Below are 13,689 nucleotides of genomic sequence, written 5' to 3'. Positions count from 1 at the left end.
TTCCCTATAAAACTATTATTTGTGTAATTAGTGCCAGCAACCCACAACGAAGGAGTTGTACGCTTTAAAAAATAGGAGTATTTAGGCAGAAGCAGAAATAGCAGAGGGACCGTTCATTTCCATTACACGACACCCATATTACCACCAACATGAGAGAATCATGAATCAGGAAACCCTGAAATCATGAGATCAGCTCCAAAATAACAAACACTGTGTTCTTTTTGTTAATCCTCTGGTTTTTTTCATTCTCTGGGAATCCTCCTATAAACACAAGAGCTAAAACATTCAATTTTAAATGTCCATCTGAGCTCTTCAGATAATCCTGCAGAGTAGTTTCTTGCAAGCAAACCTCCAAACATGGGATATATATGAGATATATCATGAAATTGTCAACATCAGCCATCTTGCTGTCACAGGGTATTTCCCACCAGCATCATTTAGAAGGGCTTGATGGGGAACTGAAGCCACGCATGATTCTTGTTTCAGCTGTCCTTACGGATTGACCTGCTGTCAGAGGAAGTTCCGATGGGATCTTTGAGAATGACCTGGACAAAAGCATTCTGAGTACTGAAAGTACTGACCTGCTGAGACGAAGTGGTTGCAACTGCGTTGCGCAACCCACAACGGCAGCATTTCCCTGTCCTGTTAAGTTCACAGGAACAGTGGGAACATTACAACGTTGGGCAACAGCACGTGCTGTAACAAGTGAAGACATTGAAAATGGAAGGCCAAAGACTTTGGGACTTCAGTACTGTGTAGTTCAAGGGCCAGCAGCTTTGCAAGCAGCTCTTTATTTCTCTTTTCAAAAGTAGAGGTTAAGCTAGACAGCAGAAACTCAGTAGGAAATGTCACAGCTCACAATGGTGAGAAGCTGATAAATGCAAATCAGTATTATGTGAAGATCTTGCTTTGAGGTCAGGCTGTGGTCATCTAGGTTGAGGCTGGTACCCCTTGCAAACTTTCCTGTTGGGACATCATAGCTCACAGACCTCTACTGGTGCTATCCTGTCCATCCCAGTTCTCCCTCCACAATAATAAATAAGAATATATGGACTTATACTGGGATTGCATGGCAAGGTTTTGCTGGCAGGAAAAGCTGGGAGAAGATGCCAGAAGCCATCTCCAAGATGGACCCGCCACTGGCCAAGGCTGAGCCAATCAGCAACAGTGGTAGTGCCCCTGTGATAACATATTTAAGAAGGGGGAAGAAAACCCTGCACAACAGCAGCCAAAGAGAGGAGTGAGAATATGTGAGAGAAACAACCCCGCAGGCACCAAGGTCAGTGAAAAAGGAGCTGGATGAGGTGCTGGAGCAGGCTTCTGGCAGGACATGTGGACCATGGAGAGAGGAGCCACGCTGGAGCAGGTTTGCTGGCAGGACTTGTGATCCCATGGGGGACCCAAGCTGAAGCAGTCAGTTCCTGAAGGACTGCACCCTGTGGAAGGGACTCATGTTGGAGAAGATCATGAAGGATCATGTCCTGTTGGAGGAACCCCACACTGGAGCAGTGGAAGAGTGTGAGGAGTCCTCTTCCTGAGGAGGAAGGAGTGGCAGAGACAACACGTGATGAACTGACTGCAACCCCCATTCCCTGTCCCCCTGCACCACTGCGGGGGAAGGAGTTAGAGAATTTGGGGTAAAAGTTGAGCCCAGGAAGAATGGAGGGGCTGGGGAAGGTGTCTTAAGATTTATTTTTTATTTCTCATTATTTTACTCTGATTCAATTGGTAATAAACTAAAACTAATTTCCCAAAGCTGAGTCTGTTTTACCCATGCTGGTAACTTCTGAGTGATCTCCCTGTTCTTATCCTGACCCAGGAGCCTTTCATTGTATTTTCTCTCCCCTGTCCAGCTGAGTAGGGGAGTGATAGAGAGGCTTTGGTGGTGCCTGGCATCCAGCCAGGATCAACCCACCACAGGACCACTTCATAAGCTGTATCTCTGTCTCTCAACATACCCAGAGAAGACAGCTGCCCTATAAGCCGCGGCGCTGAATGTCTTCTAACTCCTCATTGATTCTGGAGACTCACTTCTGCAAAGCTTTTCAAAACTGATTCACAACAGATCTAATGATTAGAAATGTTACTGCGACTAGTTTTTGTCACCCACACTCTGTAAACCCCCAAACCTTCTTCCTCTCCTCACATCATGACCTCTTCTTTTTCCAACCTGACTTGAAACCGAAAACCCTGCTTGAGCCACACTCTCCTCTTCGACACACGCACTGCCTTTGAATTGCTGCCGTTTCCCTGACGGCTGCCAGGCTGCTGACTCCTTTCGACGCAGAAGCATGGCCAGAAGGGTCTACAGACAACGCAAACAGCAATAACAGTAACCCCACAAAAAGTGAGAGCAGAAAATAGCTAATGAAAACAGTCAAACCTCTGAGAAGTCCTGGTAATTCTACCCTCCCCAAAGAGCCAGCTGCACAGCAATAGTTTATCTGCTAAAGACAGGCTCCGACGCAGCAGTTCCCAGCCAGAAGTATCCACCGGACCATCTGGTTTGACCTCCAGGATAGCCAAGGCTCTTCCATTCCCTGATGGCTGAGCTGAAGCGCTTCCTATCGCTTCAAACACGGCTTGTGTGTGACTAACGCCTGATCTTGCATGAAGCATTTAAGCTGGGCTGAGAGACACTGAGAAATGGATACTGCAGTCCTCCCCGCTGCAGTTTGTGCCTGAAGATATCACTCCACTGACAGAAAACTGCCCTTTATTTCTGTTTGAGGACGTCCTCAGTTTCAGTTAATGCCAGATTAAAGAGTCTGTTCATACCCTCTTTTTTCTCTCTGCAAAAATAAGCAAGCTGCAACTTAGTGACCACTAACTGTTCTTTCCAACTGGCTTCACAGATTATTCTCTAAAAGACTGGAGTTAATGTACTTGTTTTCAGTTTGGAGCCTCCTTTTTTCTTCTTGCAGGTTTGTTTTTCAGTAGCCTGCATTGCTTCTCCTTAGACACCTAATTCTGCATAGTAGCAAGTGCTTACAGCACACCAGGGCCGCGGGGCTCTGCATGAAGACAATAATGTCATTCTTCCGGGCTTTCAGACAAAGTCTGTCTTCAAGAGCCTGGAGGAGTAGAAATCTTTGGGACCAGCTCAGGGAGCCTCTGTCACAGCTAAGGAGCTATGGGACAGACATATGGCAAACACCATCAAAAACAACATGTTGAAGAAGATTCCTTTTATGTACATGAGTCTCATCAAATGCTTCTTTGCTGTAAGCAGAGGCAGTCCTGCAAATGCAATGGTCCTCTCTCAAGTGACTCAGCGAGTGCTTGTGTCAGGTTAGGGACCCAACAACAGGATATGAATACTCTAAAGATGGCTTATGAAGCCCCACTTAATTCACATCAAAACTTTCTTGCATTTAGATGTAAACATTACCTTATCAATTCTCTTATTATTTAAACAAGTTATTAGCTGAATGCACTGAAAGGATAAGGCTGGCTCTCATCATTGCACAAGAGCAAACGGCCACCAGAAACAGACAAAAATGACACGGAAATGGAGAATTTTATTTACCTCCCTGCCCTGGGAACTCAGCTGTTCCTCTGCAAGCATGGCACAAACTGTGGCTGAGGTTTATTGAGTTTCCAGTGGAGCATGTTCTATCAAGCAAGTCCAACCTCTTCTTTAGCGTGACCAATCTTTCTTGCTTAGTCTGAGACCTGCCCCCTTCATGAGTGCATCTGAGGACGTTAATTTTACTACTTCTTGTAATGGCACAAAGACCGTCAGGGCCAGCCTGAGGCAGACACTGGTGAGAAGGATCAGAAGGCAGAGCTCTTACACTGCCTGTTCCAGCCTGAGGGGCAGACATACCTCAGCCTGTGATGTGTCAGTCATTCCATTCAGTGAATGCCATTAAGGAACACGCATGCCACACCCCTCTGACTTCGAGAAAGCAATGAGATCCTAAACAATCAAAATACACCTGGCAGGGATCATCATGGGGCTTTATGGTAAAAACAGCTCCTAGAGCACCGGCTACATCACTGTCACAGCTCTGTTTAGACTGATTCCTTATCAACCTCCCAGATGCTTTCCTGTCACTTCGAAGCGAGGACTGCTAGCACAGCCCATCAAAGAGAAAGGATGTTCTCCTGATACTACCGTAGCTCCACGCTTTGGCACAGCCTTGGGAATTTGATCAGTCTCCTGGTTCCAACAGCACTTACACAGCAGCCCACGCACTTGTCAACTTCTGGTTTTCATCATTAAACAGACTGGCTTTACGATGAGCATCTACTCACAGCTGCCCTGGGGTAAAGTAGGAACTCAGGTTTTCTGGTGGGGTTTTTTTTTGTTTTCTTCTACCTTTTTTTTTTTTAATTTTACTATACAAAATCAGGTATATGAGCTTTTCAAGTCACATCTTGATTTTAAAAGCAAGGAGCAAACCTTAATAAATCCCTTTGAGTTCTATATTCATATCTGCAGCACTATACTCCTGCGTGACTTCAGTACCAGGTTATTTAACAGGCTGGTATCTTTGTTTCCCTGCCTCAGACACTGAGATGAGAGAGGTCCTGAGGCTCCTGCTTCTGCACTTTGTACTACTGATGTGAAAATGTGCTTCACAGACAGTTTTTCACTCCGTATTCTTTTGTTGCTGATGTTGAGCTTTGATTATTTGCAAAGGTATTTTGGGGTACAGAGTAAAGAATTGCATTTGCATCAGGCTCAGTAAGAGTGGAAAACGGAGTTTTGTGCCTCTTCCAATCTGAAAAAACTAGCAAAACTACATAAACCACAGCAGCTGGGGACTGAAGATTACTGGATGAATAGATTTGGAAGGGGAAAAAACGGAGAAAGGAAACCCTTTTTGTGTAAATAGTGCAAACCAGGTTATGTTGCTCATTTTTTTATTTGCTCAAACCAGCCCTGATGCAATATGTTGAAAGCCTCCCTGGTCTTCTCGGCCCACAGATAAGAAGTGTCTTGAGTAGTGACTTACTTGCAACAGGAACCTCATCCGTTGCAAACACTTTGAGCCTTCCTTATTTCTCAGAGAGGAAGTGTGTGGCCTGTTTGGCAAATGCTCCTCTATATGACAGCATGAGCTTCACAACACGCTCATTCGACCGGCTGCTCCTCGACTCGATCAGCTAAACCTTGCTGGCAGCACGAGAGCAGTATTATGACTACGGCTTTTCTGAGAACCACTGCCACCGGGAATATCATGCCTAGCGTTTAAAGGTAATCCTTGCTCTGATACGGTTTAGATCGTCTGCATACGGGGCCAAACGCTGCCATTTCATGTATATAAAGGCAGTTTATTTCATTAACAGTGACAGTGGATTTCAAGTACCAGCAAAGGCAGGAGAAAAAAGCCTGCCTTGATCCTTGTCATAAGGAGCGGTACCAGAGATAGAGGGAACAAGCAGCCGCCAGCTTTCTGCTGAAAGCTCGCAGTACGATGAGGCACAGGACCTTATGCTGAAGCAAACTGCATTTCACTAGAACCCAAAATACTTGTCCAGGGGTTAGTGGGCTTTTTATTCAAAGTGTCAGAAGTGTGCCTAACGTGGTGCTTCTCTGTTGTTGCACAGTTGTACGTTTCTGTGAATTGCCTTGACTACAGCGTTGCGTTGTTCTTCCTAAGCGCAAAGGTGCAAGCGCGTCAAAGCTGAAAGGATGCTCATTTTGATTACTGGCAAATTAAGGGAAATTCACAGAAACTCCATACAGCTTCTGAAATCTAAGCTGCTTTTTTTTTCCCACATGAAAAATCACAAGATGCTGGTGCTTTCATTTCATTTTCAAGCTAAATGGGATTCAGACATTACCCGTAAACCTTATTGAGAATTAAATTTTGAGAACTTGCTGGTTTATTAAATTTTGAGAACTTGCCTGATGTGACTATCAGGCAACAAAAATAAAACAGGGTATGGCATCTCGGGAGAGAGGAATGTCCTGACTGTGCTAGTCTGCAGTATTCTTTGCAGAGGGGCAATACTCAGGTGCTTATCTTGCCTTTTTATTTCTCTTATTAGTTTTCATTAAAGAAATGAAAATGAAAAGAGACAATACAGATAAAAGATAAAAGAGTAGGAGATAATAGAAAATATTTACTAATTCTCAATCATTTTAAATATTACTTTGAAAAAGTTCTTACAAAGCAATGGACTTTCCTATGCACCGTGTCCCATAACTGCTCCAGAAGCGTGTTTTCTCAGAAAACAGATTCTGCGAGAGGGAATTATTGCTGCACGTAGGAACAGAAGGTGTAAATTGTACCACAGGTTTTTGGGACCTGTGATGTAGGTCAGCAAGATTCCAGTCTTGACAGGTAAAGAGTTCATACCTGTCAAGAGCTCTGCCACAGGTAAATAGGACAGAAAGCAGGACTGGGGATGAAGATGTTCCCTCACCTTCCTTTTGGCAGCAAAAATAAAGCAGTGAAGTTCACTAAACCCCACTAGCCACGTGCTTGCGAACAGCTATGGCCGCAGCCACCGGCTCTCCTTAAACAGCACGTGCACAAGCGGAGCGGGGAGAGGAGGAAGGGCCAAAGCTTGGAAGACCACAAATGTGATCTTAACAGTTAAAATCAAATTTCCACACAAGCCTGAGGAGGTGCCCTGTGAGCTGGGAACGGTGTAGGTAGAGTTGGGTTTACAGCCCAGCAGCACAGCGGTTCCTCCGCGCTGAGCTCAGGCGCTCCTCCATGCAGGGCTCAGGGTTGATGAGACAAGGTGAGCTTTGAGTCTATTACATCTCCTTCATTCTTCCCAAATCACCCTCGGTGAACAATTCGCTTTGGATCTGGCATAATTGTCTGCTTCTATGAGAGAGGGATGCCACTTCTACCCGTATCCCAAACTCTGTCACCAGGTTTAAGTGAGATGCAGTGCCTGGAGCAGACACGCCATTTCAGAAGAATGTCACCTACAAAACTGTTACAGTTCTGCTGCTGACTTAAATGATAAAAAATCAGCTCAGCCACAAGATGCTCTTAGAGTTTCCTGTAAGACTACTTTTGCAGAGTATTTCAAGATTTCAGAAACCTGCCATATGGTTTATCATAAAGCAGTACACTGGGTTTGTGTTGTGCTGCCAATACTCAATGCAAGCACAAGATACTTAAGCCATTAAGTTTTATCATGCGTTTCAGAGTCATGTGGACTATTGTTTTCTAAATACTCAGGGTACTAATTCATACACTGTTACCCTAGAAACAGCGACACGCCATTGCCAGTGAGCAAGTCAAAGCAACCTTTTGTCCACATACCCCCACCCCACCATTTAAAACAAAACTTCCAATTTCTTCCATCTCCAACCCATTTTCACATCACAGAATCCTCTGGTTGGCAGAGACCTTTGAGATCATCCAGTCCAGCCGTTCCCCTGCACTGCCAGGGTCCCTACACCATGTCCCTCAGCACCACACTCACACGGCTGTGAAAGCCCTCCAGGGATGGGGACTCCACCTCCTCCTGTTCCAGTGCTGCACAACCCTCTCTGTGTTCTCCCTGATATCTAACCTAGATTTCCCCTGGCGCAACTTAAGGCCATTTCCTCTCCTCCTGTCTGACAGTTGAGCCGTACCTCAGGGTATTCACTCCACCACCTTTAACTGGACTATAGGCACATTTACTCTACTTAAATGCATGTTGACAGGTAGCCTTAGTGGTAAAGCCTTGTCTGATATCTGTCATTTCCCTTTTGATCACTTTGGATAAGTGCATCAGCAGCAGTGGTCTCGGCTCTCTACTTGCTTATTTTTAAGGAACAATTCTGCCGTGAGTCTAGAGAACATCTTGAACTCTCTGTCCCTTTCAAGACTTTATGCTGCCACCAATGGTAATTAGTGACAGTAAAAGAGTATGGAAAATGTAATGAGACACAGCGAACTATCACACTAGTGACATCAAAGTCCAAAACGTCATTGCTTTTCACTGTTACTGGAAGTACTTTATAACATTTGTGTTTTCCGTTAAGTCAGATTCTTTCACATCTGAAGTAGCAGCACTGAGCTGCATGCGCCGTCCTGTCGACGGCAGAGGTCCTTCGAGAAGAACGATGACCTGTACGGCAGAAGCGAGCCAGGACAGTTTCAAACGTGCTCTGCAAAGACATGAAGTAGGCACATGCCCGTTGTCCAGTGCTTAATCCGCCTGGACTAGAGAGCAAGTGCTTTAATTACAAATGAATTAATTACATAAACAAGCCTTCAAAATTACTCCAGGTATTTCTAAAGCAACATTTAGCGTTTAGATCCTCAAATACCACCTAGGAAAATGACAGTGCCTTGCTCAAATGTGCCGTGCTTTTAGAAAGTCTGTGAGAGTGAGGTGAAGTTTTCAGAAGTCTTTCCATCACGTACAAACGCTACGTATAACTTTCCCAAGTGACTCAGGTGCACCTGAAAATTGTCCCCACTGTATGTTACGAGTAGGAAAAAAGCCCTTGAAAGCACTTTGTCACAAGGCTGATCGCTAGGAGCATGACTTGCTCTCCTGGCCCTCAAATACCAAGACCCAGAAAAACGGAGCACCTAGAGGTAGGACGCCAGTATTTTTATTTTTCCATATTTTGTGATACAAAATTCAAGTACTATTCTCATCTAAATAGCAATTGCATGTGTTAAAATAATAGATGGGCATAAGATATTTACACTGCCACGCTTGGCACCTATCGGGACTTGCAGAAGATTTGTGGTAACTGCAGCTTAGTTACTAAACTCTCAACCGGATTTGAACTGCCCTTCTCAAGCACTGCAAAAACACCGCTACTGTAGCACAGAGCTCAGCAGAGATCACCTGTCCAGGTATTTTTCCCCACTTCTCTGGCTCACTTTTTTCAGCCCTGTTGAGCTCTCTATTACCATGCCCAGGAAATTTTTCTGGCTAGTTTGAAGACGAGCCAGGAACACCTATACCATCTGTAGCCAAAGTACCAGCTGCCCTATTCCTATAAGCATACTTCTTATTCTTGATGGGATACCATTGAGAAAAACAGTGAAGAAATTAAAATTTGGTCTTGCAAAAAAATATTCCTAGTCAGTTCAGGAGAGTATAATCTTGTGCCTGCAGAAATGAATTCTGAATTCAGTTTTAGAAACTTAGGCTCATTTAAATGGAGGATGACTTTGTGTATTCTGTCAAGAGAGACCCCTTTATTCAAACATGAATACCCAAATCATTTATTTAAATTTAAAGCTACTCTTTTATTCAAGTTCTAGACTTCTTATATCAGGCAATAAAACAGCTTTTTGTTCCAGTGAAAGCAGACTTCAGACACTTGTCAGAAAGACACTGGCACAGCTGCATCCTACAGATGTGCCACAAGCCAGTTCCTGAGTGCAGACAGTGAAAGGGTCACATACCATGTGTCCGGTAAAATAGAGACTTCTAGCAAAGAGCCTTTAGGAGCAAGCCCCAAGACGCTTGAAAATTGGATGAGGTCGAGTCAAACTGTGCCTCACCATCTGTTTTAGCACTGACCTACCTGCATTTGCTAAGAGACAAATTCTCTTCCTTCTGAGTGATTTTCACTCAAAAGCCATAGGGTGGCTTCCCAAACTGCCTGTGAGGCAGCAGAAGCGTATGGTATTAAGCAATATACTCAGTTCTGCCGATCTTATTCCAAAAGACAATCGGTAATAAAGTCTCACTCACTTCAGCAGTACTGCTTCGAGAGAGAGACAACTCCCCAGCCACCATCGGCAGGCTCTAGCCTGTTGTAAGCAAGGGGCAGCACACCAAAGGCAGTAATTGTCTTTGAAATATTTAATCTAGAAAAACTGAGAGATGCAGGATACCCACACGGTGCTGCTACAGCCCCTCTCACTGTTTTTACAGACATACATTTTTAAAAAATAATTACCTGTCAGCTAGTGATGCTGAGTTATTTTGCTTTAATGTACAATTTCAAACATCTAGCTTATTCTCCTCTGCCTCTGAAAATATACCATAGCATAAGACAACTTCCACATCCAAAGGGTTTTCCTCTCAGCTGGGGAGAATTAGGATGGAGGCAGCAAAACCACGAGGAGGAACTGTCCCTCTCACAACGTTCAGTTCGACAACTGCTGGACACTGTTTCTTGTACATCCACCACAGCTTTTTAAGACAAGTATCTGGAGAATATGCACCACCGGCTTTTTGCAAGAGGAGCGTTTTTTTTGTTGTTTTTTTTTTTTTGTCAAGGTGTTAATTTAAAAAAAAAAAAGAAAAAAAAAAGAGGGGAAAAACAACATTGCCCATATTCACTGAGACCACAACTGCATCAGAAAACAAAGCACCAAGCAACGTTCTCAGTGTCTGGCAATAAGTGCTGGAAACCAGATACGCCAATCCAATGAATTTGTTTGTACCTTCAGAACTCCAAGCGCTGCAAAGAACATCTCGTACATGAAATGACTGTATGGGCATGGCCTTGCTGTGACTTCCTATTGTGCTGTGGTACTGGTAATGGAAAGTTTTACTACATCGCCTTCTTCTGAGCAACTTCCCTAGCTGTGGTTTTCTGCTATTCCCCTGATAAAAGCACAAAAGTGGTGAGAGTTTAGCAAGTATGTAAAACTCTCACATGAATTTGACACAAGAGTTCTCAAAAGCAAAACTGCAGAGAACTGGAGACACCCAAACTAGGTCATTTCTCATCTGTTGGCACAGCAGGTGTTATTCTGATGTTTAATTTCAATGTCTCCTTCGATTTAGTGCTGAAGAGCTTTGACAGTGCTCAAGAGTGCAATGGGAAATACTGTGAAAACGCCAAGAGCCTCTGAAGAAACAAATGTGCCGAGCCAAACGGGTAAGCACTCATTTAATTTCTTTCAAGAGAAAAAGATGTTCAACATTCATGGCACGTTCATCCGTGTATCTTCCTTCATTCGCCTGATGTAGTAAAAAGCAGGCAAGCGCGAGACTGCTGGGGGAGAAGAGGGCATCCTCTAGGCAGTGCTTATTTTTAGGTATGTTCTAGCTCATTTTCCCAGAAGTATTTTAATTAAAAACCCCAAATATTACAACTATTATCTGCTGGTGCTCCTTGAAAGATGTTCCTTTTAATTCAGAAAACACTGAAACACTACTTCAGAAAAGAGAAATACTGTGTTTTAACATACTGGCATGTATTTTATACCAATTTGTTCTTGAAATTTGGTTTTGGTTCATTTAAGGTTAAAAACCTTAAAGATGTTATGGTTGCACTGAACCCGAAGTCAACTGTGAGATGGTTGGATTACAAGTAGAACTTGTTGTCACCAGGTTTATCAATAAAGGTTATGTAGAAATACACATTTCACAGGCCAGGCTGCCAAAGGGCACATCTGTCCTGTGCATCCACACACGAAAATATCAGCCCCTGCGTAGGCTGGTAAAGGTGATGAATGAGGGGGAAATTAAGAGAACTCCAGTGACCTGCTACCCGCAAAGTGCAGGTGAGTAGGTGGAGAGTTGGTACAGCCGCTGCTCCCGTGCCGCAGTGCGGCGGCTGGTACAAGAGCTGCAGTAAATCACTCCACAAAGGTGAGGGAGGAAAAACAAGTCTGGGCTTTTGTTTTGATTTGGGGGTGTTTGAAGGTTTTTTTAGATGGGAAATGCACTAATCAAAATCTTTCGGTTTTCCATGAGAGATGGTCCAGCTGGGCTGCTCAGTACTGTAAGGATAGGGAATCAGCCCGGTTTCATCAGCGCTGGAAGGGAACAGCCCTGCTTTGAGCATGGCCAGGAACTAGCTGGTACAAGCAGCTGTGTAGCCTTCGGTCCTGATAAAACAGAGACCCCACTACTGTTAACGGCTTCACAGAGGCCCAAAACGTGAACGGACAGTTCCGTGTGTGCGTAAAGAAAAGTGCTTTCTGTTGATACCAACAACGCTGTCATGAATACCCCAACGGGCAAAGCAGAGCCGTGCACGCACTCAGAGCAGGACCTCTCTGACAGCAGGGGAGGGAGGGGTCACTGCCACAGTGGTCACCAAGCTTGTATTGTTCCTGCACAAGGTAAAAGTCAGGGTTTAGCAGGGCTAAAGCCAACTGTGTCCCTTCCTGTATTGCAAATAGAACATACCCCTAAAACACAACTCAGCAAACATCGACAGGACAGCGACTGCAAGGGCGGCATTACCCATTTAGGAATTCAGAGGTCAGTCTACTTGCCCTCTCCTACGTGTCTAGCACATCTAGAACGGTGCTTTGTCAGATCCCGCCCAGCCTCCTGCTGCCACCTGGGAGGGAACAACCTCTCACAGCTGCAGCGGCATTTGCCAAGGTTGTAGGGATGCCTCAGGCACTCACACAGCTGAAATGGAACTGGATACCTCTGTTTAAGCACCCAGAGGCAGCCTTTCGGCCACAAAAATGAGCAATGGAATGAGCAATGGAAGACCTATCCTATGAAGAAAGGCTGAAAAAGTTGGGGTTGTTCAGCCTGGAGAAGAGAAGGCTCTAGGGAGACCTTATTGCAGTCTTGCCACACTTACGGGGGGGGTGGGGTGGGGGTGGGGGATGGTTAAGAATGATGATGACAGACTTTTTAGAAGGGCCTGTAGCAGTAGGACAAGGGATAATGGTTTAAAACCAAAAGCTGGTAGACCAAGGCTAGATATAAGGGAGAAATTTTTCATGATGAGAGCTATGAATCACTGGAACAGGTTGCCCAGAGAGGTGGTAGAAGCCCCACCCCAGGGGATCATGGTCAGGCTGGATGGTGCTCTGAGCAACCTCATCTAGCTGAAGATGCCCCTGCTCATTACAGGGGGGGTGGACTAGATGACCTTTAAATGTCCCTTGCAACCCAAATCATCCTATGAGTCTATGATTTAGCAGCCTGCACAGCATTTCGGATCTAGCTCTTAGACTGGATAGGACCAGCATCTTTCATAATGGCTTAGATGTTGCTAATTAAAGCTGGGAATACAAACACCAGTACTGTCATCCAAAGCTAATGAAGCTACAAATACTGTCATCCAAAGCTAATGAAAACAGACTTTTGAAAAGGAACCTGGTACTCAAGGTGTGTATTGGGGTTAATCCAGTGAGTTTGCATCTATTTGTCTTCCTGAGCAGATCAAACTCCAAATCACATCACCAAACACAGAAGATTTTCCCCAGGACAGGATCAGTCACCTTTCAGTGTGGTGGAGGATCCAGTCCAGGGACTTACAACAGTCCAAACAGTTATCAGAAAAAACAGGTTTTACACTGGGTCATTTCAGTGAGAGTTTATTTCAGCGAGACTGAATAAACTGAAGAACCGAAACAGACGGAAAAGAAAGAATATCCAACAAGAAGGGGGAAGAAACCAGATAACAACTGGAGTCTGCAGGCTTGATCTGCAGTGTGAATGCATTCATCAGACCCCTGTAAGCCTCTTGTGCTGCCTGAGCTGCTTTCCTCACCTCCAGTGCATCAGTCTGGGTCCTGAGAAAGGGAACAGTGCCTAGGCTGGATTTCCCAAGGAGGCATCTGGACTCCAAATACGACTGCACTCCATCTGAAAGCACACTGCACGGGTGTCCCTGGCACACCCTAGGCACTGTTAACAGAGTAGCTACAGCAGCAAGGGGTCACCAGGTGTTGCGAGACTGCCCCCTCCTCCTTTCCTCCTTGGGACCCCAAATCGAGGGTTAATCCCTACTGAGCTGCACCTGCACAACTCTCTGTTCCGAGCTGGCTGGCTGAGTTCTAATTTGGGTACGCCAGTGCAACTCTGCAGCCACACCTTACGGCT

General features: G+C 44.9%; 2 protein-coding genes across 2 annotated transcripts in view; one reads left to right on the top strand and one right to left on the bottom strand.

Moving 5' to 3' along the window:
* The window catches only part of LOC104500377 (thyroglobulin-like), a gene marked incomplete at both ends in the record, with an annotated part of 82,827 nt that overhangs the window by 33,742 nt on the left and 35,396 nt on the right, over positions 1-13,689 (bottom strand). The gene's annotated exons all lie outside the window — the stretch shown is intronic.
* Positions 10,708-13,689, top strand: part of SLA (Src-like-adaptor) — a 16,883-nt gene continuing 13,901 nt past the window's right edge. The window contains exon 1 of the mRNA XM_010144011.1: positions 10,708-10,768. Within this exon, the coding sequence (XP_010142313.1) occupies positions 10,708-10,768 (61 nt within the window). The remainder of the gene's footprint in view (positions 10,769-13,689) is intronic.

This window comes from Buceros rhinoceros, unplaced genomic scaffold (genome assembly GCF_000710305.1).
Source record: "Buceros rhinoceros silvestris isolate BGI_N320 unplaced genomic scaffold, ASM71030v1 scaffold6249, whole genome shotgun sequence".
Lineage (NCBI taxonomy): Eukaryota > Metazoa > Chordata > Aves > Bucerotiformes > Bucerotidae > Buceros > Buceros rhinoceros.
Note: the sequence above shows the minus strand (reverse complement) of the source record. Positions and strands in the feature narration are given on the sequence as shown.